A 21,211-nucleotide genomic window follows, 5' to 3' on the forward strand; every position below is an offset into this window, starting at 1 on the left:
CAAGAGCCTTACAATCCAGTAGCCTCTAGGCCTCTATCTCAGCCCACCCTGTGGCTCTGAAAATAACCTCACCACTTTCTTTTACTTCTTTTTCATTGATTCTGCCGCCCTGGGTATGAGCTATTTCCTCCTTCTGCAACATTAAGCTGGCCTTTCCACATATTATTTTGTCAACCTGTTTCATACCATCTGGCTATTTTCTGCTCACCTTTCAACTCTAGGTTTAGACATCAATTCTTCTGGAAAGCCCTCCTTGATAAACCGCAGGGGATAGGCGAGCCCTTTAGCTCCTTATATTTCTCTTCTCCTGGCACATACCCCATCCACTGTACATTCCTGGTCTATAATGTAACTTCTACCAACCTATAGCTACAGAGGTTCCTGGGCTACGTGAATCCTCGTCACCACTGTAGCCCCTGAGTCTAGCACAGGACCTGCCACCCAGAAGATGCCCAATATTTTACTGCTGGAACAATGGCATGAATATCAAGTTCTTGCCTATTTGAATAGTTCATTGCCCTTGCTTTCTGGCAGTCTCTCCTAATTTCATTTCTTCCAAGTCCAAGTATAATTCATTTTGTGACAGCCTTTTTTTTTCTAGTTGGCAAACTATTAGAGGCTAAAACTTATGCAACGCACAATGAAAGACAAGGTCATATTTTATCATCTTTGCCTGTTGCCGTAACCAGATTAGACATCTTTCTACAAGTGAGGTGAATGCAAGCCAACAGATATTTATCATGTCAAACACCTGATTACAAAAAAGAGGGAAATGTTAAAGATGAATACGGCAAGTCCCTGCCTTTAAGGAGTTTACAACCTTGTGAGAGGCTGATAGTAGGGAAATTGGATAATTGAAAACCCAGTCAAAGGTTTGGTTCTGGAAATTCATCATAAACTATGTGGCGGTGGTACCTAGTTTCTGTATATTAACAGTGTCATGTGTCATGTCTCTTCAAGGTCATGGGTTATCTCAGCTGTGTTTAGGGTCCACCTTTGAGAAGGGACCAGAGAAAGGGAAGAAATGTTGATTCACATCCCTGGGATATAAACTTTCTGATGGGTAGGAAATTCAGTTTTCATAATGGGATGTGAGTGCAAATGATTCTGAATCCATTCATGTACAAGACAATCTACTTCTTGCATTGATTTGCATCTAGAATGTTTACTTTTCCCTTCACTAGAGCATTTCATTTTCTGTGACACCATTCCAATGAAGAGAGTATGTGATTCTCTTTCTAGGAGTGTGATTTAATGCTCCCAATTTCCCAAATCTAGAGGCAGACCCTTGGCGATGCTCTTGGTGGGATGCTGTACTTAGCAACGTCCACAGGGGAGCTGGTACCTCTCTGAGCTACTTGGTGCTGGCTGTACGTACAGCGACTTCATCTCTTACAAAAAAAAGTTGCCTTACACCAAATCTGTTAATTTCCTATTTTAGAAGCAGGCAGAGAATCCCCTGGATAGCTATGATGGAGTAAGTAACACAGTGATATTATCCCAAGTCGTATCTGCAGGGTAACTGTAAGCAAGCTATTTAAGGGAACACAAGCCATTCTTTTCCTTTTGTGGATTTGGCTAAATGCAGTAATATTAGCAGTGGTGCAAGTCTTTGAAATTCATCTTGAATATAAATTTGACACTGATGTTACCCTGGTGGTAGTGGTAAGAACTTTTTGTCCCCTTCTTTCTTTAGAAAAGAGCTGGCTGTGAAAGGAGATAGATTGTGAGGGTGAAAGGCCTGCTCGGGATTGAAGGTTTCCTCCACACCCAGGAGATGAAGGATCTTTATTGAATGATGATTTTACAATGCGTTATCTGTTCCTTCCCTTATGCAAAGGGTTTTTGCTAATATATATTTGCTTGGTTCAATTGTCAATTAGTTTATCTGCCCTTCTGTCTCCACCAGTATATTTGGGACAGTGGTGGGAAGCTCCAGCTGTCACTCAGGGGTAGATGGCAATGGCAATGAGGTGATGGTGTTGATGGCAAAAAATGACAGCTGAACTTTTGCTGCCCTAACTTCCCCTTGTGCTTGCAGCCATGTAGAGTACTGGTCCGACAATGTCAATTTCCTGGTTTTGACAGTTTCCTATAGTTATGTGAGAGGTTACCATTTGGGGAAACTGGATGAAGGAGAGAGCAACTTTCTTGAATTTGTTTCCCAACTTCTTACTTTGGAGTCAGAATTGGATTGGTCCAAATATGAGTGTCAGCATGCACTATTGGGGTGGACCCAGATTATTTGCTTAGTGTTTCAAAGCTGCCCATTTATAAAATGAAGATAATGATTGTGTCCCAATCCTGAGGCTGCAGGGTGCATTGAAGGAGTTACATTTATACAAAATTTAGGGCAATGGAAAGCATATGTTGAGAGCCGTTCTAATTATATTCTTGTTGTTATTAATAATGTTATAATCACCCTCATCGTCATTAGCACTGGTAACCCACTTAGGTTCTGCATCTTGGGATGGCAAGAACAAGATCTCATGCCTTTTTGGTAACCTCCAACTTTGGCTAGGATACTTCAGAAAATATTTTGTGATTGAATTGTTCTACCATAACCCTTACAGATATCACCCCTCATCTTAGCCAACAAAGAGGTCAGTCATAGCATCCTTGAAAGGACTTCAGCTTTGGAGAAAGACATGGATTTGAGGTCTGCATCTGCCACTTACTAGCTTCCAGACATTTTGCTTCTGTATCTGTGAAATGGGTGTGATAAAAATAAGGTTAGTAAAAATATAGTTCCTCTAGAGATGAAGTTAGATAATGTATATCAAGTGACTACCATTGTCTAATGCTTAGAATGAACTCAATGAGTAACAGCTGCTCTGGCTGCTACTTTTTATTAATAATGGACAATAATAAGGCATTTACAGCTATTTCACAGACAGAGAGGTGAAGCCCTACGCTGCTTGGCTTTCCAACAAGAAATCGTTCAGTACGATGTTGGGGTATTTCAACGGGGAAATTTTTTTCAACAGTGCAGAGCAACATTTGATGGTTTGACCTTGTTTCTCAGCGCCCTGAGGTGCTGGGTGAGCCAGAGCATGTCTTGGTCCTAGTAGGGATAAAGGGACTAGCTTGGGAATTTTTCATGCCACAAAACATTTTGAATATGTACATGTGCATGTTATTCTTTGAAATGCTCAAAGCAACAACTGTGAGAAAAACAGCAGAGGTTCCTACCCTCATGAAGTTTACAGTCTAGTTGGAGACAGACCTCAAAATATATGTAATATAAAAATATACGTAATGTCAAAATCAAAATGTATATCATGTCAGACTTTGACAAGGATTTTAAAGGACAAGTCAGGGCCCTCTGAGACCCTGGGGCTGCAGTGAGCAAGTAAGAAAACCCATGTTCTTAAGTGCCTGGTGCTGTTGGCTGGGAACTTCACTTGCTCCAGAGGCTGCCAATTTTTTTGAGATAAGCGCGTTTCTCTTTGGAAATATCACCTCATAAGAAACCATATCAAGGCTACTGACTAGCCCAGTGCCATAAATATTTGTTTGTCACTAAGTTTAAGGAGTTGAGAAAAACAACCTCTACTGCCTTCTGTGGCTCCAAATGGAAAGTCAGGATGGAACATTTTGCAAACATGACCCCTCATCATTGCAAGCCTGCCGCCTACTCGGCTGGTTTGTATATCTGGGGCTGGTGCTTGTCAGCCGCAGCAAGATGGCTCCTGGCCTCTCTCTTCTCTGCTTCCCCGTTGAGGCCGGGAAAGTGAAATGAAACAAATTGCTTTCACTTGAATCTGTGACATGGATTCCTATTATCTTTGTCGTCTGTTTGTTTTTTGTGAATTATGGCCTCAGAGCAATTTCAGAGTTCTTTGTCCAAGAGATGCTTTTTTTTGTAAGCCAGTGTAGTTAGGAAACCAAGGTTTGTATGTTGACCTAATTGAGGTCAGATTTGAACCCATCTCCAACTGTTTAAGGATGTCTGGTGGATTTGGGTAACTAGCACTTACTCGTTGTGTGAGTAGGAGGAAGTAACCCCATCTCCCTTTTCGTGACAGTATGTACCACATTGGGTTCTTACTAAATAAAATAATTATAAATAAACAATCAGTGCTGCTCTGGTGAACTTTGTATCCTCGGTGCTTAGAGCAATGACTAGTACATAGTTAGTGCTCAAGAAAAGTGTCCTTATCATCATCACCATCATCTTCACCACCATCATCATCTCCATCCTCCACCTCATCATCATCATCATCATCATCATCATCATCATCATCTCCATCTTCATCTTAGTACAGATTCAGTGGCAGGAATTCTTCAATAAGACCAAGTCAGGTTCAAGTTCTGGTTCTGCCACTTACCTAATTTAATAACTCCCATACTGAGAAATATTTTTTCATGTGTTTGGAGCCTCAATTTTCTTACCTTTAAAAGAGACCATAATATCTATCTCTTGGGGGTGGTTGTAGGGATTAAAGTGCCTGGCACACAGTAGAATCCAACACACCTCCCCATGTGTTCTCCAGAGGAAGCACTTTGCTGGACCACAAGGGGGACCAATTTCATCCCCACAATGGGGCATATATGCTCACAGGGCCTTCTAGATTATAAAACACATTCCTGTAGATTTTATCCCTAGAGCATCACAAGAGCCTCATTGGGAAGAAGAATATATATTATGCTTTATATTAATCAATGAGGAAACAGGGTACATGGAGGTGGAATGACTTTCCAATAGTTCCACCATTATGCTCCTGGCTTTTCAACACTTGTCTCCGATTCCATAGTCACAGCACCAATAAAAGGTTAGAAGGTAACAAACAGGGAAATTACCCAGCATAGTGTTTTTTATTTCATTTATTTTACTGCAATCCATAAAAGATTTTATGTCACAACCCAATTCACCCACATAAAAGTTTCATGAAACAGTTCCTTACTCTTTTCTATTCTTTTCCAGTGTGGTACAGTTTATTTCATTTAAAGAATGTTGGTGTGATAACCCCTACATGGGCTCTACACCCCAAGGGTTCACACCTACAGTTTGAAAAACACATAACATTTCCCTCCCAGATGGTGTATCGGGATAATCTGGGGCACCTTTACACAGTGCCCAAGCCTGGATCCCGCCCTTGGAGATTTTAAGCCAGTGGGCCTGGGGTGGAGTCCTAGCATCTGGCTCTGTAAGAACGCCCCAAATGACCTGATGGTCCACAGGCTAAGGAACAGTGTCCTGTTACATCACTCTGTTTGTTTCCACCTGAAACACTCTTCTCTATTGGGTGTTTTGACTTTTTTTTTTTTTTTTTTTTTGCATTTTCTCTATCACTTCCCAGAACATCCTTCACCAGGGACTCTGTCTGTCTTGGTCTCATCCCTTTTGCTTTCTAGGAGAAAGTAAGACCCCCTATACTTTGGTTGAAGGACAGAAGTTTAGCTTTTCAGTTATCAGTAGGACAAGGAGCTCAGGGCTCACGGGAAGGACTGCTGAGTCCATGTATTGGGCAGGAGGCCTGTGAGGAAGGGGCTCTGGTCCTCTGACCATGTGGCTCTGAGAGGGGAGCTGACACGTCCCTCTAAGGAACCCGAAAAGGCTGCTTCATTTAATCCTGCATTAGAGGCATCCCCGGAGTGTGATTGGAAATGGAAATGGAAGGATGGCACAGATACTGTTTATCCAGATTTTCTTTCCAACCCTGGGGAGCTGGGAATTTAAAACAAACAAACAGATCACCCAGGGGCTCCCTGAACTAGTACCACCGACAGATCAGCAGGAACGTGGAATTCTTCTGGGCAGCGTCCTCTACCCTCACCTCCTCCTCTGTTATACAATTTAATTACAAGTTTAATCACTTCAGAAACCCCATCCATTCCCTCCAGGGTAGTGAGATGTCTCCTTTCCAAGCAGGCGTCTTGGCGATAAGCAGCTGTCCACGGGAATGGTGGATGGGACTCTTGAAACCTTTCCCTCGATGAGCCAGAAAGACATGACTAAATAAAACCTGAAATTGTGTTGACATTTCACTGTGGTTGTTGTAGTTTTAATAATAAAGGAGGAACAAAGTATTTGTAGCTTTAAATGAAGAGGCAGCATTTGGCATTGAAATCACTGGGGATTTTTTGTACGAGGTTTTATTTTTGCTTATTGGGAGAGAAGAAAAAAACAACGAGCTAGGAAGAGACAGAAGTTCAAGACAAGGGAAAAGCAAGACGGCTCTGCTTTTCCTTCATGGCCTTGATCACCACTGGGGCTCTGTGGTCAACTGCGGGTTCCTTTCTTGAAAGCTTGCTGCTCCTCTTGCCTGTTTGGTCCTTAGGGACAAAGATGGCTTTGGGTTTCGCTCACCACGTTATTGCGTGTGATGAACGAATCTGTTTCTATAGCGCATCCTATGAGGCAGGGTGCCGTGTGTGTTTGCTTTCCTGTGATTTGATTTTTTAACATGATCTTCTCACAGTTACCCTGTGAGGTCACTCATCACGCTCCCCGTTAAACAGAAGCAAAAAACTGGAGCCCAGGGCATTGCAACAACTTGTCTGAGATCACACAGCGAGTCTGCCAAACAGCTAGGCCTCCAGATCTTCCAAACACTGGCCCATGACTATTTTGAGATCAATTTACAATTAACCACTCAGCTTTGTTGTAAATTTATCCGCAATGTTCTCACGGTATTTTTTTTTTTTTTAAATTTACCCATCACCATCTCTCTTATCTCTTTGAGCTCTGTCTTCATCCCTCTTCTGTCTCCTCCCCTGCTCCCCCCGGCATCCCACCCCCCCCCACCTTGAAAATATTTAAAAAAATAGGATAGTCGCAAGCTTCCCAGTGGATTCCCTAACTTTGCATACCATATATTTAGTCTAGTAATGAAAAATTCCAGCTGCAGGCAGTAGCAGAGGATAGCATTTCTAATGTTTTTTAAACAGCTATTAATGTAGTCGAGTGCTGTGTGGTTTTTTTTTTTTTTCCCGTTCCTCTTCTATGTAATCATCTGCTCAGTGTATACTCTGAAACTGAGAGCAAGGGCCAGAGGAGGGGCAAGCTGTGATTGATGGGCCAGGCTCGAGGAAGGAGTCCCGTGTGGGGCTGGTTTGGGGAGCAGTCAGTTGTTGACGGGGAGGTCAGCCAGGCAGGCTCGGCGCGCCCCTCCCACACCCCCGCCGTCCGTCCCCACGTTGCACAGCGCACACACGCTGGCTCGTAATCGAGGCTCGCGTCAGGCAGATGATTTGCGGTGTGACACTAGAGCAGCTGCTAAGTTTATGGAGGAGAAAGGAAGCAGGATGGTACAGCAGGTATTCTTCCCCCGTTTTCTGTTTTACTCGAAATTGTGATTTGAACGAAGCGGAAGCCTCTCCTTGTATTAAGTCTCTGTTACTCTCTCCGTGATGTGGATTCTGCTCCTCGAATCATGCCGGAGGGGGGGGCGCGGGGGGGGGGGGAGGAAAGGCTTTTCAGCCGAGTGTGTGTGTGTGTGTGTGTGTGTGTGTGTGTGCGCGCGCGCGCGCGCGCGCGCGGGCTTTTCTGCTTGATGGGTGGAACTGAGCCGGTCTTAGAACCAGCAGGTTAATGATGTAATTTTGCATTTTCCTTCTTGGTTTCCATGCCCCCGGGGGCATGATGCAGTTTCGTTCTTTTCGGTCCAGCACTGGAGGCTTTCTCTGAATATGCAATTCTTCAAGAAATATGCAATTTCTTGCCAGAGAAGTAGAACAGACCAGGCTAAGAAACTAAAGTAAACCAAACTGTCAGCAAGACGGAAAACTGCAGGCAACGGAGAATGAATAGTTTCCTCCTGCAAATCCAAGTTGGTGGGGGGTCCCGTGGCAGGAGAGGCTGCTTTCCTAGGCGGTGCAGACAGACTTAATCAGCTGGTTTATGAGGATTGAACCATTCCTGTGCCTTTCTTCATTATAGGGGCTGTGTTTAGGCCAGAAGAGGTTTGGGGGGGGTGGTGACAAGGAGTGGACTGGGGACAAATAAATTCCGGAAGCAAAAGGAGAAAGGATGCTCCAGAAGTTTGACAGTTAGAGCTGGGAAAACATACACACACACACACACACACACACACACACATAGAAGAGAAAGAAAAATACTTAAAGTCCACCTTGGCAGGCACTTTTCCCCCTCGGTGAAAGTCAGACAGTTACGGTGAAAAGAATAAATCCATTTCATGTTCTGCCACGTAAAGACTGTTTTCTGCAATTGAAATGTGGTTTGCATTAGAGTCTGAGCCAAAATATTTTGCCAAGTCTGATGGGCTGCCTCTCTTGGTTCGTTTTTTAGTTTCCCAAAACTACTTTATTAAACCACTAAGGGCCATGCACGGGAGAAAGGTGATGTCTAAAAAGAAACCAAGAAAAGCACCTCCCATTTTCTCTCTGACTCTGCCTCCTGAGAAAATTAAGGGTGTAGGATGTTCTAGTGACCAAGGAAATTCTCCTTGTATTTGAGGGGCGTCTCTCTGAATGCCTGCAAGCAGCAAAGTCCACACACTGTGCTAATGGTCAGATTACGGTATTTGTCTTAAAATAGCAATAATATCCTGGCTATTTCATGCTTCAGTAAAATATTTAAATTGAAATGGCATTTTTTTTTCCTTTGGTGAATCAGACTTGGTTGCATTTTAATAATCCTTTTTCTCTCTGTAACTGGAGTACAAACTACCTGTCGGGTTGTCTCAAGTAATGAGGGGTCCCACGTCATCATCTGGCTGCTGTTGGGGTGCTGTTCTAATTGAGGTTTGGTGTATGAGGACAAAGAAGTTTCTTCTGCATTTATCCTAATGGACGTTCTTGATTTCAAGCTCCTACCCAGTTCTGCAGCAGCAACGGTGGGTTTTAAAACATGAGGTCTTGGCTTCTTTCCCCCCCTTTTGTATATTCGGCAGCAACCCAGGAAAGTCCAGGCCCTGAAAATTAGATGCTAGGTTTGTAAAATCACTTGAAGCACTCCCTTGATAACGTGGGGCTACATGCAAAGCAGAATCACCCACCCCATCAACTCAGAACAGCCACAAGCACCCTGACTCAGTAGATATCAGAATCTCTGTGATCGTTCCCCTTATTTAGGGAAAAGTGTGGGTGGGCATTAGAGTAGAAGAAAGAAGGCAGCTTCTGCAAATGAGGGAATGTCTAGCCAGAGTGCTCCAAATAATCGTTGCCTGTCACTGCCACCAGTGTGAAATTGGCTTCAGCCTTCCAGCAGGAGCTTGTTCACGTGCCCAAGATTTGCCTTGACCTGGAGTGGAAAAGGTGCCCATGATGTGAATATATTTTTCCAGAAAATCCATTTTAGCCAAGCTAAGTATCCAGGAACATCACTAGGGAGGAAAGAAAGACATCTCCGAAGCCCTTTGAAGGTGAAAAATAATTCCGTAGGAAGTACAGTGATCTTAATTAAATATTAGCTGTAATTAGCCCAAAGTGCAAATGTTGGGAATATTAATTAGGGTTTCTCTGGAATGGCTGTCAGTGTTAATAAGTAACCGTGCGGGGTCCCACCAACATCTGTTTGAGAACTCCAGGAATGGGAGTGCATCCCAAGCTCCATGGACTTGAATGCTACCTGGAGGTTCCCTGGCTACCATGGACATCGTCTCTAGAGGTGGGCACCCTTGGTTTGCCAGAATGGCATAAGTTTTGGTAGAGGTTGGTGGTTTGCCCTGGCTCCAGTGGTGCCCCTACTTGGCCCTTGCCCTTGGCCCTTGTAGCCTCAGAGCCTTCAGAAGCCCCAGGCTTTGGGCTTGAGGTGGCAGAAGTTTCCCAGGCTGCTGCTCTAACACACCAAGGGTTACCCCTCGCCTCCCCCAGTCTGGCTACTGGAACCCTGGCCTCTTTGAATCAAATACTCTAGCACCTGACTTCCCCACAGGTGTAACATGCCACCAGGTGGAAAACAGGTCTCAGGGTCACGGTATACGTGACAGAGAGCGGTTTATTTATTTAAAATTGGAAACGCATCTCCCCACCAGAGATCTTCTTTCCAGAGGAGGGACACCTTGGCGTGGGATAAACCCGGGCTCTGGTTCAGCTCCTGGCTTCCCTCAGAGGTACCTGTGGCTGCAACCTCGCAATATTATTTACCAGCTCTGGGCTACAGTATCCTTCACAACAAAATAAAGTGGGATCAGAGATGCAGTGCATGCAAAGCAGAGAGTCTAGACCTTGGCACTATTAACCTTTGGGCCAGATAATCCTTGGTTGTGGAGGGGGCGCTGTCCTGGGCACTGTAGGATGTCTAGCTGCAGCTCTGGCCTCCACCCACTAGATGCTGGTGGTACCCCTTCCTACTCAGTTGTGACAAACAAAAGTGTCTCTGGTCATTGCCTAATGTCTCCTGGGGAGCAGTCACCCTGCTTAAGGACTCCTGATGCAAAGCATGCAGCAGCGTGCCTGGTGCCCACTAGGTCTGAGCGTCACTCGGTTTGTTTTCTGAGCTCTGGTTGGGAGAAGCGGATGCCTTTCAGCTGGAGCGCAGAAGCCGAAACCGTCATAGGTCTCCTCACAAGCCCACTTCTGCTGAGTCTGAAGCACGTGTGTATACAACGCAGAGACCTGGTGATGGAAAGCACATTCTGAAAAAGATTCTACTGCACCTTTCTTCCACCATCCTTAACGCTGCCGGTCTCCAAGTCTGGCTGAGCCACCCCCTCCTTGGTTTAGGTAGAAGGCACCCCCTTTCCCTCCCTACTTCACCACCAACTGTATTTCCTGCCCAAACTATTTGTGCAACAACAGCTGCTTTTTTGTTTTTTAACATCTTTATTGGAGTTTAATTGCTTTACACGGGTGTGTTAGTTTCTGCTTTAAAACAAAGTGAATCAACTATACATATACATATATCCTCATATCTCCTCCCTCTTGCAACTTACTTGATGCCCCCATATTTCATGATAACTCTGCCACAACGATTAGAAAACTTTTTCTGCAAAGGGCCAGATAGATAAATAGTTTAGACTTTGTGGGCTCTATGGTCTCTGTCATAGCAACTCAACTCTGCCATCAGAGCACAGTGAGCATGGTTGTGTCCCAATAAAACTTTATTTACAAAAACAAGTCGCGGGCCAGATTTCTTCCAGGGTTCGTTTGCTGATCCCTCTCCCATCCCCCCACCCCCATCCTGTTGCCAATGAAGCCTGACAGAGCCCAGAGTCCACTAGCCAAGCATGCGTTCACTTAGCAAACACCGGTGTATGTTGACTTTGCAGCCAGCGTGCTGCTGAAACCTGGAGATGGAACAGAGAATGTGACACAGTCTCCCACCCTCAGGACGCTCACAGGCAAATCAGCAGACGATGGCGGTACCTGGAGTTACGTGGGAGGTGACCACAAGCTGCAGTGGAGTGTAGAGGGCAGGCAACTGATGTGGTTTAAGTGTCAAGGAAGACTTGCTGGGGAGCTCTTGATCTGGGACCTCAAAGAGAAGCCAAGGAAGGCTAGCCAGGGAAGGGAGTAGGGGAGGAATTCCCAAGCAGAGGAGGCAGTGAACAGGAAGACGTGATGGTGTCGAGAGGATGGAGAGACCATAAGCTTCCTGAGGGCAGGCCCTTCCTGCTCCAGTACAGAGAGAGGTCAGATCCTAGCAAGGAGCTATTGCTGTTTTGCAGGAGCTTGTAGGATTGGTTCACTCCTCCTGAGACTGCTTTGCAGTGAGGAAAGGCCATGTGGGCACAAATGTACCTGTGAAAGTGTTTCCACTGAAGGTGGAGAAAGGAAAGCTTTCTCTTTTATGACCATCTCTCTCTACCATTGATCCTGTGATCATTTCATGCTGCCCTGGAGTTTTCACAAGTCTATCTCTCAATTCAGAGACAAGCGAGGTGGGAGGTAGGGGAGGCTGAAACAGACCTTTGGGCAGAAGTGGAATCTGCCCCAGTGAATTTCTCTTTGGAGCGTTCTCAAGGTCCCAAAGTTTCTAGGGTTTCTTGTCAGCCAGAAAGAAGTAGCAACTGTATGGACTTTCTGTGCACAAGGATGTATTCCTTGAGCAGCCCTGTAGAAGAGAAGAATGCTAATCGGCTCATATATAGAAGAGGATTTTTTCTGGTATTAGTCAAGACCTTTTCGGTTGCAAGTAACGGAAAGGCCGGTTTACACTAAATAAGACATTTACTGACTCATGGAACTTAAACAGCAGTGTTACTCACTGCAGGAAAAGCTGGATCCAAGACTTCAAATGATGTCAGCAGGACTCAGTTGATCTGTTTCTCCATTTCTGGGCTCCGTTTTCCTCTGCGTTGGCTTCTGCTTTAGGGAGGCTCCCTTCAAAAGGCAGTTCTTGGCAGCTCCAGGCTTACGTTATTTTTCCAGCTGCCAGTCATCATAGTGAAAGAACTTCCTCCCCGAACTCCAGCCAGGTCCCAGGATTAAGCCCCACTGGAGTTGCTAGGGGTTGGGTAGATGGGCATAAGCCCAGGTCACCGTGACGGTAAGAGTGGGGCCCTCTGGCTAGCCAGGCAGGGTAACATGACCACGTCTAGAGGTAACCAGAGATGGGGCCCAGCCACATCTGCACAATGTGGGGACTGGGAGTGGAAGTGGACCCTAAAAGGAAACCGGGCTTGTCCTTGAAGAGCAGTGGTTTCCCAAGGACGGACACGGTTAACTTTCCACGCCGATCCAGCCAACCCCAGCCTAGACAGACCCTCTCAGCCCCAAGTGCTATGAAAACACGTTGCCAAGAAAGAAACGGCTGTTTATTTTTGCTTCCGATGGCACAGACATTTGGAGAAATTAGTCTGGGGGAGGAGAGGGCCTGAGGGGAGTGTTTTCACTTGTAAAATGTTTTAAACTTATCCTAAGTGTCTTCTCTTCCAAGTGTCATCTTTAACATTCTAATTAAGGTTCCTTCTAAACAAATGCACCAGCTCCTCGCGATGCTCTGAGAATAAACTTTTCTTCCCCCCCTCTCTGTCATGATGGTTTTTGCTGCACTCAAGTTGCTTTGGCTGAAGAAGCTCTCAAATGTTGGTGGCGGGAACCCAGGAGATGTGAGCAGTTCTGACACTTTTGCCCTGGTATCGTTATAGGAGGGCTGAAGTCACATCTAATTGACCACAGGCAATGGGAGAGGCAGCTATTTGGTGTGCTTAATTGCTAAGCTTTCTCTCTCTCCCGCTCTCTCTCTCTCTCTTCTCTTTCTGACTGTGCAATCTCATTTCTTCTTAAGACCGTGGAAAATTTAGACCTTTGGGTTACAGCCCTGATGCCTTGTGTGTGTGTGTAGGGTAGTGAAGTTATGGGAGTCGGGGTGGAGAGAGAGAGAGATGCTTCCTGAAATGGAAGCATTTGAATTCTTTTTTTTTTTTTTTATTCATTTGACTTGTCTATAAGTATCACACTGCATGTTTTGCCTAGATGTGAAGGGCGAATTGTTACATAATACTCTGCTTATAAAAAAAATAATAAGTCAGGGAATGGGAGGAGGCATTGATTAATGAGGCTAAGAATTAAGTCCAGCATTTTGCAGAGATACTTAAAATGAGACAATCACAGAAGGCCATCTTTGTCCAAATTAGGCATTGAATTTTCATCAGCTGCTTCATGTTGGCACTGGGAACATCAAACACACACACACACACACACACACACACACACACACACACACACGCTGTGACCATTGCAAGGACCACCACCCCCGTCCCGTTATGCGAGCCAAATCACATAAAATGTTGATTAAATTCAAATGCTTACATGAATTGTCTCTCCTCTCAAGAACACACACGTGCAATTTAATCGGTCTTGGCATTTTAAGTATCAAATCAAGGCTCTGCTGTCACCAGCGACAACTACATGCTCACACGTTCCAAAACGGGAATGAAATTAGAACGATCTGCCAGAACAACCCAATCCAGGAGAGCGCAGACCCTCACAGTGTTTGGCTGTTGGGCTGGATGATTTGGGAAAGGGTCTTCAACCTTTCAGAGCCTCGATTTCTGCATCTGTACAATGGGGCTCTATCTACAATGCTTACTGTTTCCTTATAGGGTCCGGTGGAGATTGAGTGGGATGCATCCATCTCAGGCTCTTGGCAACCGTGCTGAAACCCACGAAGCATCCGGGGAGCAGTTGTGCTTGTGCCTGGGGGGGAAGTTTCTGCTTGGTGCCCGCTCACGGTTTTCTCTCCCTCTCTCTCTTTCTGATTTTCCAGGGTAATCAGGAAGCAGCAGCTGCCCCTGACACAATGGCTCAGCCTTACGCTTCGGCCCAGTTTGCCCCCCCTCAGAACGGCATCCCCGCGGAATACACGGCCCCTCATCCCCACCCCGCGCCAGAGTACACGGGCCAGACCACCGTTCCCGAGCACACGTTAAACCTGTACCCTCCCGCGCAGTCGCACTCGGAGCAGAGCGCAGCGGACACGAGCGCGCACACCGTCTCGGGCACCGCCACAGTAAGTGCGCACTGGCTTCAGGGGGCGCGCTGGGACCCCAGGGTTCCGGGAATGACAGCGGGGCGCACCTCCATTAACTGGTCGGGGTGGGGGGGGGAGACTCCCTCCCGCAGAGCAGCCCCTAAGCTCATCTTTGCTATTCCAGCCCCGCCTAGTTCACCTCACCTACGTGCATCTTCTCCTGGCACTGATTTAAATCAACACATTTTCCATTAACCGCGTGTATTTGTAAAGGGAAACGTTTATCTCTTTTCTGCTTCTATAGTTTTGCTTTTTCTGGAATTATGTCATCTGAGGGGACTCATACACTATGATTATGAGATTGTGACAATATAATTTTTTTTAATGGCTTTATGGAGATACCATTTACATACAGTAAAATTCACCTATTCGAGGTGTACAACTCACCAATTATTATTGTATTTACAGAATTGTGCAACCATTGCTACGGTCTAGGAATATTTCCATCCCCCCCAGAACGAATCTACTGCCCATTGTAGCTACTCCCCATTCCCACCACGGCCCTCCCTAGCCAGGTTCGTTGGAAAGTCACCCATGTTGTGGCTTGAGTCCCTAACATCTTTTTTATTTCAGAGTCCCCGGGGGTGTGGGTGGCCTAGGCCGCCAAGGGGCAGCAGGAGTGAATTTTGCAGGACTGTTCTGCATTTTGATGGTGGAGGTGACACACCTCTGTGCACCAAAAAGTCAGATTTATTGCATATGAATGGATGAAATGGCTTGAAAACAAGCAAACAAACTGAAAAGAAACCGTTTTTCACCACCATCAATGGAAACTAGCATTGCTGGCTATCCATAAAGGACAACCACCCTAAACAAAAATAACGATGAAAATTCCACAGTGTTTATTTATGTACCGCCTAGAATAACCACACACCGTGCATACCGTAAGACGTGTATGTACGTTTAGGAAAACTTGTTCTGCGGAATTCTTTAGAAGCCTGGACACACCCAGCCTCTAGTCCAGAACACTTTATAGGTGCAAGGCAATTGGGCCTGTTTCTTCTGCCCTCTGAAAAACTAGTATTTGCGAAGAAGTTTGTTGGTTTGAAGCATGATATATTTCTTGTAGCCAAAGCAACCATTGACTAGCTTTGCTACCTGGTACCTCACTGATTTGGAGGTTAGGTTTGGAGATTTTTCAAAATAATGTAAATTTAAAATTTTTCTATGGCTTAGCCTCCCTTGTTTATTGTGCCAAAATACATATAACATAAAATTTACTGTTTTAACCATTTTATCGTTTGCAATTCGGTGGCATTAAGTACATTCACAATGTAGTGCAGCCATCACCATTATATAGTCCTAGACATTCCCATCACCCCAAAAGGAAATCCAGTTTCCATTAGGCAGACGTTCTCCATTCCTCCCTCCCACCAGACCCTGGGAACCACCCGTCTGCTTTATTTCTGTCTGGATTTGCCTGTTCTGTATTTTTCCCCCAAATGAGGTCATACCATATATGACCTTTTGTTTCTGTCTTTTGCTTAACAGAATGTTTTCAAGGTTCATCCATGCTGGAGCATGGATCAGTACTTCATTGTTTTTATATGACTGAATGCCATTCCATGATATGGATAGATCATATTTTGTTTATCCATCCATCCGTTGTTGGGCATTTGGGTTGTTTCTGCCTCTTGGCTATTGTCAATAATGCTGCTATTGCCTTTTTAGTATTTGGCTGCTGTAACTTAGGGATGGGTTCATTAAATGGGTTTGTGGATTTAGGAGGTGTTTATTGTTGTTGTGTTGACTAGCTAGTGATGGAGCTGTTTATTTGTATGTTGGTTGTTTTGTCATAATCAATGGTGGTAGGGCTTGAGAAGGTTATTTTAGGACTAAAAAAGGTCCCATCAGACATCATTTATTAAGCCTCAACATGGACCAACCATATAAACTGCTGTGGAAGATTCATTCATTCACTCACAAATATTTATTAAGCATCTACTCGGGCCAGGACTCATACTTGATGATGTCGTTGAACCCAACAGAAATGGTCCTTTCTCTCTTGTAACTTAGTGCCAGAGACAGAGAGTAAACATGGAGCAATAAAATAGCTGTATAAACACACACTGTGATATGTGCTCTTAAGGAAAAGACAGGTGCTATGGGAGGCTAAAAAAAGATCAGAGGTACCACCTGCAAATGAGTAGTCTGGGAACATTTCTTCAAGGAGATGATATTTGAGGGGAAAAGACAAGGCATCCAGGCAAAAGGAATACCAAGGTCAAAGGTTCCAAGGTTGGAAAGAGCTGGGCTTGTTCAAAGAACTAAAAAAGAGGCAGTATGTCTAGGGCATATGAAGACAGTTTGGAGATGGCAAAGGATAAAATGGGGGCAGCCAGCAGGGATCGTATCCCGCAGGCCTAGTGGGTTCCATGTTGAAAGCTATGGGAAGCCATTGAAAAGAGTTTAAGCCAGAAAAGTTTAAAAAATTACATTTTGAAAGAAAGGGTTAATTGTACCTACCTTAAAGGAAATCTTAATCCAGCTGGGGAGTAGAGAAGCTCAACATCCTTTTCTCATAAAAAGAACTCTCCAGAGATCAACACGATTACATTTAAATTGCATATTGGATGTCCACAGTGCCCCAGACACTACAGGAAGTGAAACGATGAGCAGACAGGCTCCCTCCCTTAGAGAGGTTTTGGTCCACTAGAGAGCGTAGGATATGTGTTCTGTTACTTGTCATAATGTCGCAAGTTCTAGAGCATGGATTTCCAAGGCTTTAGTGTATTATGATCGTGGAAGAAAACACTTTCTAAGAGATCTACCTCAAAATCACTGATGAAGCAGTATTATTTCGTAGGCTTCTTGTTGCTGTCACGGAAACCTCAGTAGGGAATGTATCAGCTTATAAAACAAAAAATTCCAGACAAGTGCTGGCTTTAGACACAGCTTGGTTCTTGGCATGCATCTGTTAGGTTCCAACTGCATCCATCTCTGCCTCTTCTTCCTCTTGCACATCATTCTCCACTTCTGTGTGATGGTCCTTCAAGTTCAGGCTCTTGACATCACACCAGATTCCCAGTGAAAGACTCTTGGATTAGTCCATACAAGCAAGCCTGGGAATCACTCTCTCTCTCTCTCTGGTTTGCACAGTTCAGTGGCTGAAGCAGAGAATGGATGTCTCAGCCATGGGGCCACTGAGGAGCCCCATTCCCAAATACATAGACCAAGGATGGTTCCACCAGAGTCAATGATAAGGTGCCTTTGGGACTTCTCGTGAAAGGTATTTAACAGACAGCAACTGGTCAGCGCCAAAGGTAGTACGGTGATCCGTTTGTATGGACAGGCCTGAATTGATTCATCTGTTGAGTGTAGGGAATGGAGAGAAGGTCAAGGACTGAGCACTGGAGAACTCATAGGTGGTGAGGTTTGGAAGAAAAAGAGCTATTGAATGAGATGTAAAGAGGGTATCCAGATGGGGGGTTGAACCAGGAGAGTGTTGTCATGGCAGCCTGGCAGGTGTGAACTGAGAAGACATTATTGAAGCTGGCAGTGTGGACATCACTGAAGACCCAGGAGAAAATAGCCTTTGTAGAGTATTGGGGAGAGATGCCAGGGGGCCAGGAGTTGAAGAATAAATGGGAACTATCAGAGTGGGTATGTGCAGTACCATTGTAAACATTTAGAGGGAAGAGGAAAAATAAAAGATAGCATTGGAAGAGCACAGATCTCAGAGGAAGCAGTTTGTAGGAGAGTGGATTTTGACTCACTGTTTACACCGCAGAGAATTGCGATGGGGAGGACAGGGAAGAAGAGATAGGGAATGATGACTCAAGAAAGAAAGTGACAAAGTATTTTAGAGGAAATAGGAAGGAATATGACCAAGGGTACACAGATACAATAGGTAGTCTGGGAAAGGAGAAGAAATACTTTATTTTTTATAGCTCTATTGACGTATAAATGACATACAACAAACTGCATATTTAAAGTGTGCAATTTGATAAGTATTGACATATGTACGTAACTGTGGAACCATTGCCACTCTCAAGATAACAGACATGTCCATCATCCCCACAGTTTTTTTTTTTTTGTAATCTGGAAACCACTGTATTGTTTGTTTGTCTGTTTATATTGAAGTATAGTTTATTTACAACGTGTTAGTTTCAGGTGTACAGCAAAGTGATTCGGTTTTATGTATTTATATTCTTTTTCATTTTATATATAGTGGTTTGAGTAGTTTGTATCTTTCCATCCCAAACTCCTAATTTATCACCCCCCCCTTTTCCTTTGGTAACCGTATGTTTGTTTTCTTTGACCGTGAGTCTATTTCTGTTTTTGTAAATAAGTTCATTTGTATCATTTTTTTTTAGATTCCACATATGTAAATGATATCATACAGTATAATATTTGTCTTTCTCTGTCTGATTTACTTCACTTAGTATGATAATGTCTAGGTCCATCCATCTTGCTGAAAATGGCATTATTATTTCATTCTTTTTTATGGCTGAGTAATGTTCCATTGTATATTATATATAACAGTATGGAGATTCCTTACAAAACAAAAACAGAGTTACCATATGATCCAGTGATCCCACTCCTGAGCACATATCCAGGAAAAACTGTAACTTGAAAAGATACATGCACCCCTCTGCAATCTTCCCTCTCTACCTCTGTCTCATTCCCAGGAACCAACTGATTGGCTCCTATAGCTTAGTTTTCAGTTTCTAGAATTTTCTATCAGTGACATCAAACATCGTATGCTCTTTGTTTTCTGGCTTCAGTCACTTAGCATCATGGTTCACAGAGTCATCCATCTCGTTGCATGCATCAGTAGCCTACTCTTTGCATGCCATTACGTAGAATGTGCCACAATTTGTTGATCCATTTACCTGTGGATGGGCATTTGAGTTGTTTTCCATTTTGGGCCACAAAAAAAATGGCCAACATTACAAATAAGGGCTCCCATGAATATTTGAAAACATTTCAATTTTGAAACAGAAGAGAAGTGTCATGGTCCATTCTGGCTGCTGTAACAAAAAAACCACAGACTGGCTTATAAACAGCAGAAATTTATTGCTCACAATTCTGGAGGCTGGAAGTCTAAGATCAGGGTACCAGATGGTCAGGTGAGGGTCCTCTTCCTGGTTCAGAGCCTCTGCCTTTTCACATGGTGGGAGGAGTAAGGGGGCTCTGTAGGATCTCTTTTATGAGGGCACTAATCCTATTCATGAGGGCTACACCCTCATGACCTAATCACCTCCCCAAAGCTCCACCTCCTAACATCATCACATGGGGCTTTAGAATTCCAACATGTGAGTCTGGGGCAGTGAATGGGGGACATAAACATTCAGACCATAGCAATAATGAAGAATAAATGTGTGAGGAAACAGATAAATCTTGAGGTCAAGAGATGACCTGAGGAGGTCCCACTATACTAGCTTCATGCTCACTATCAACTGACAGAGAGTGAGAAAGGAAGGGATTTAGAAGCAACAGAATGATTACTGAAATTGAGCAGACCTGCCAGGAATCTGGCTCATACAATTCTAGGGTTTTTGAAGGGCAGTAGGCACCTCTCTGACTTTGGGGAGTGTGAGTTTGTGGTGAGGCTGGTTATCCGGTGACTTTGTCTATTCCAGCAATGTTTGGGTGGCACATACTGCTTACAGGAAGTCTTCAAGGAAAGAGGACCGTGATAAGGTGAAGCAGGAAGGGCTTTGTGGCTGATCCTGAACGAAGTCTTAGGACATATACTCTTAGCTGGTTTGGGGAAAGAGCAGGCATCCTAAAAGGTGCCATCTTGTTTTCTGCTACAATTACATGCCTATGCTTTTCTCTCTTCTGCCAAAAGGGAAGATGTTTCTGTTGTCTGTGACCTACTTTTGAGTTGTAGTTCCCTGACCTGACTGAGCAGAACATAGTCTATGACAAGTTTCTTCAAATTGTCTGCATCCTTGTGCATTTACCGGGGGCAACTTCTCTTCACTTAACCTCAAAGTGGGTCAGAGCCATGGTTCTCCCAACCCCGGAAAACGTGGCCCTGTATTATACACCTGATTTATTCCCCACAGGGTAGAGTTGTACCTGAAACAACTCTAACTGTCCTTTGACAGATATGCACCGTGCTTAATGCCAGTCTGAGGCCACTGGAGGGACCATCATTTCTTTGAAAAACGGAGTAGTTTGGGGTAAGAGAAAAGATCCATCCATCTGGTAGGCTCCAAGAACATCTAATATATGCACATGATTTAACACAAAGTGCAGGATCTGTAAAAGGGAAGCAGAATGCACCCAGAGCTCCCAGCCAGAGCTGAGGAAAGTACAGACAGAAAAGACCTATCAGGTCATCCTTTCAGTTCCCCAAGGGCTGAGATGAGTCCCTGCAGGACAATTTTCTGCTGAATGTCTATTTAATGTGGGCCTCCAAACACATCATGGATCACTGTGCTGACAGAGCCAATGCTGTATTATATCAGATACCGCTCCTGACAAGGTATTTTACTCTTGACATATTATAATTAGAGATTTGCAAGTGGTGAATTCTCCATGTATCTCCAATAGCAACTTAACTTCTATTTTTATCACCTCTGCAGTCTGTCTAAAAGTCTCCCACCAGCTCTAGGATCTGATGGGAGAAACAATGTGAGTCTTAGAGCTTGGTCCCTGAGCTCTGGGCTCTGTTGACAGAGAGAGGAGCTCTTTAAGGAGCCAAGTTCTTCTTGATCTTCAGTGCTTCCAACTGGAGTGCTAACTGTGTCTCCAGTGTTCATTAATACCTTTAAGAAGATAAGACGTGGCCTGGTAGCGACTTCCTGTTCTTAACCATTTACATACTGGCTCTGTTTTGGAAGCCAATTGTGCAGCTAAGGTATGGGGAAAATT

General features: G+C 44.4%; 1 protein-coding gene across 19 annotated transcripts in view; it reads left to right on the forward strand.

The window, feature by feature from the left end:
* RBFOX1 (RNA binding fox-1 homolog 1) overlaps positions 1 to 21,211 on the forward strand; it is a 1,497,346-nt gene that overhangs the window by 1,298,112 nt on the left and 178,023 nt on the right. For all 19 annotated transcript variants that reach the window (XR_005016506.1, XR_005016507.1, XR_005016505.1 and 16 more), the window contains one exon: positions 14,120 to 14,362. Coding sequence is in view for 16 of the 19 variants with exons in the window: in XM_036826196.1 (XP_036682091.1) it covers positions 14,120 to 14,362 (243 nt within the window). In the remaining 3 variants the exon portion in view is untranslated. The remainder of the gene's footprint in view (positions 1 to 14,119; positions 14,363 to 21,211) is intronic.

This window comes from Balaenoptera musculus, chromosome 15 (genome assembly GCF_009873245.2).
Source record: "Balaenoptera musculus isolate JJ_BM4_2016_0621 chromosome 15, mBalMus1.pri.v3, whole genome shotgun sequence".
Classification (NCBI taxonomy): domain Eukaryota; kingdom Metazoa; phylum Chordata; class Mammalia; order Artiodactyla; family Balaenopteridae; genus Balaenoptera; species Balaenoptera musculus.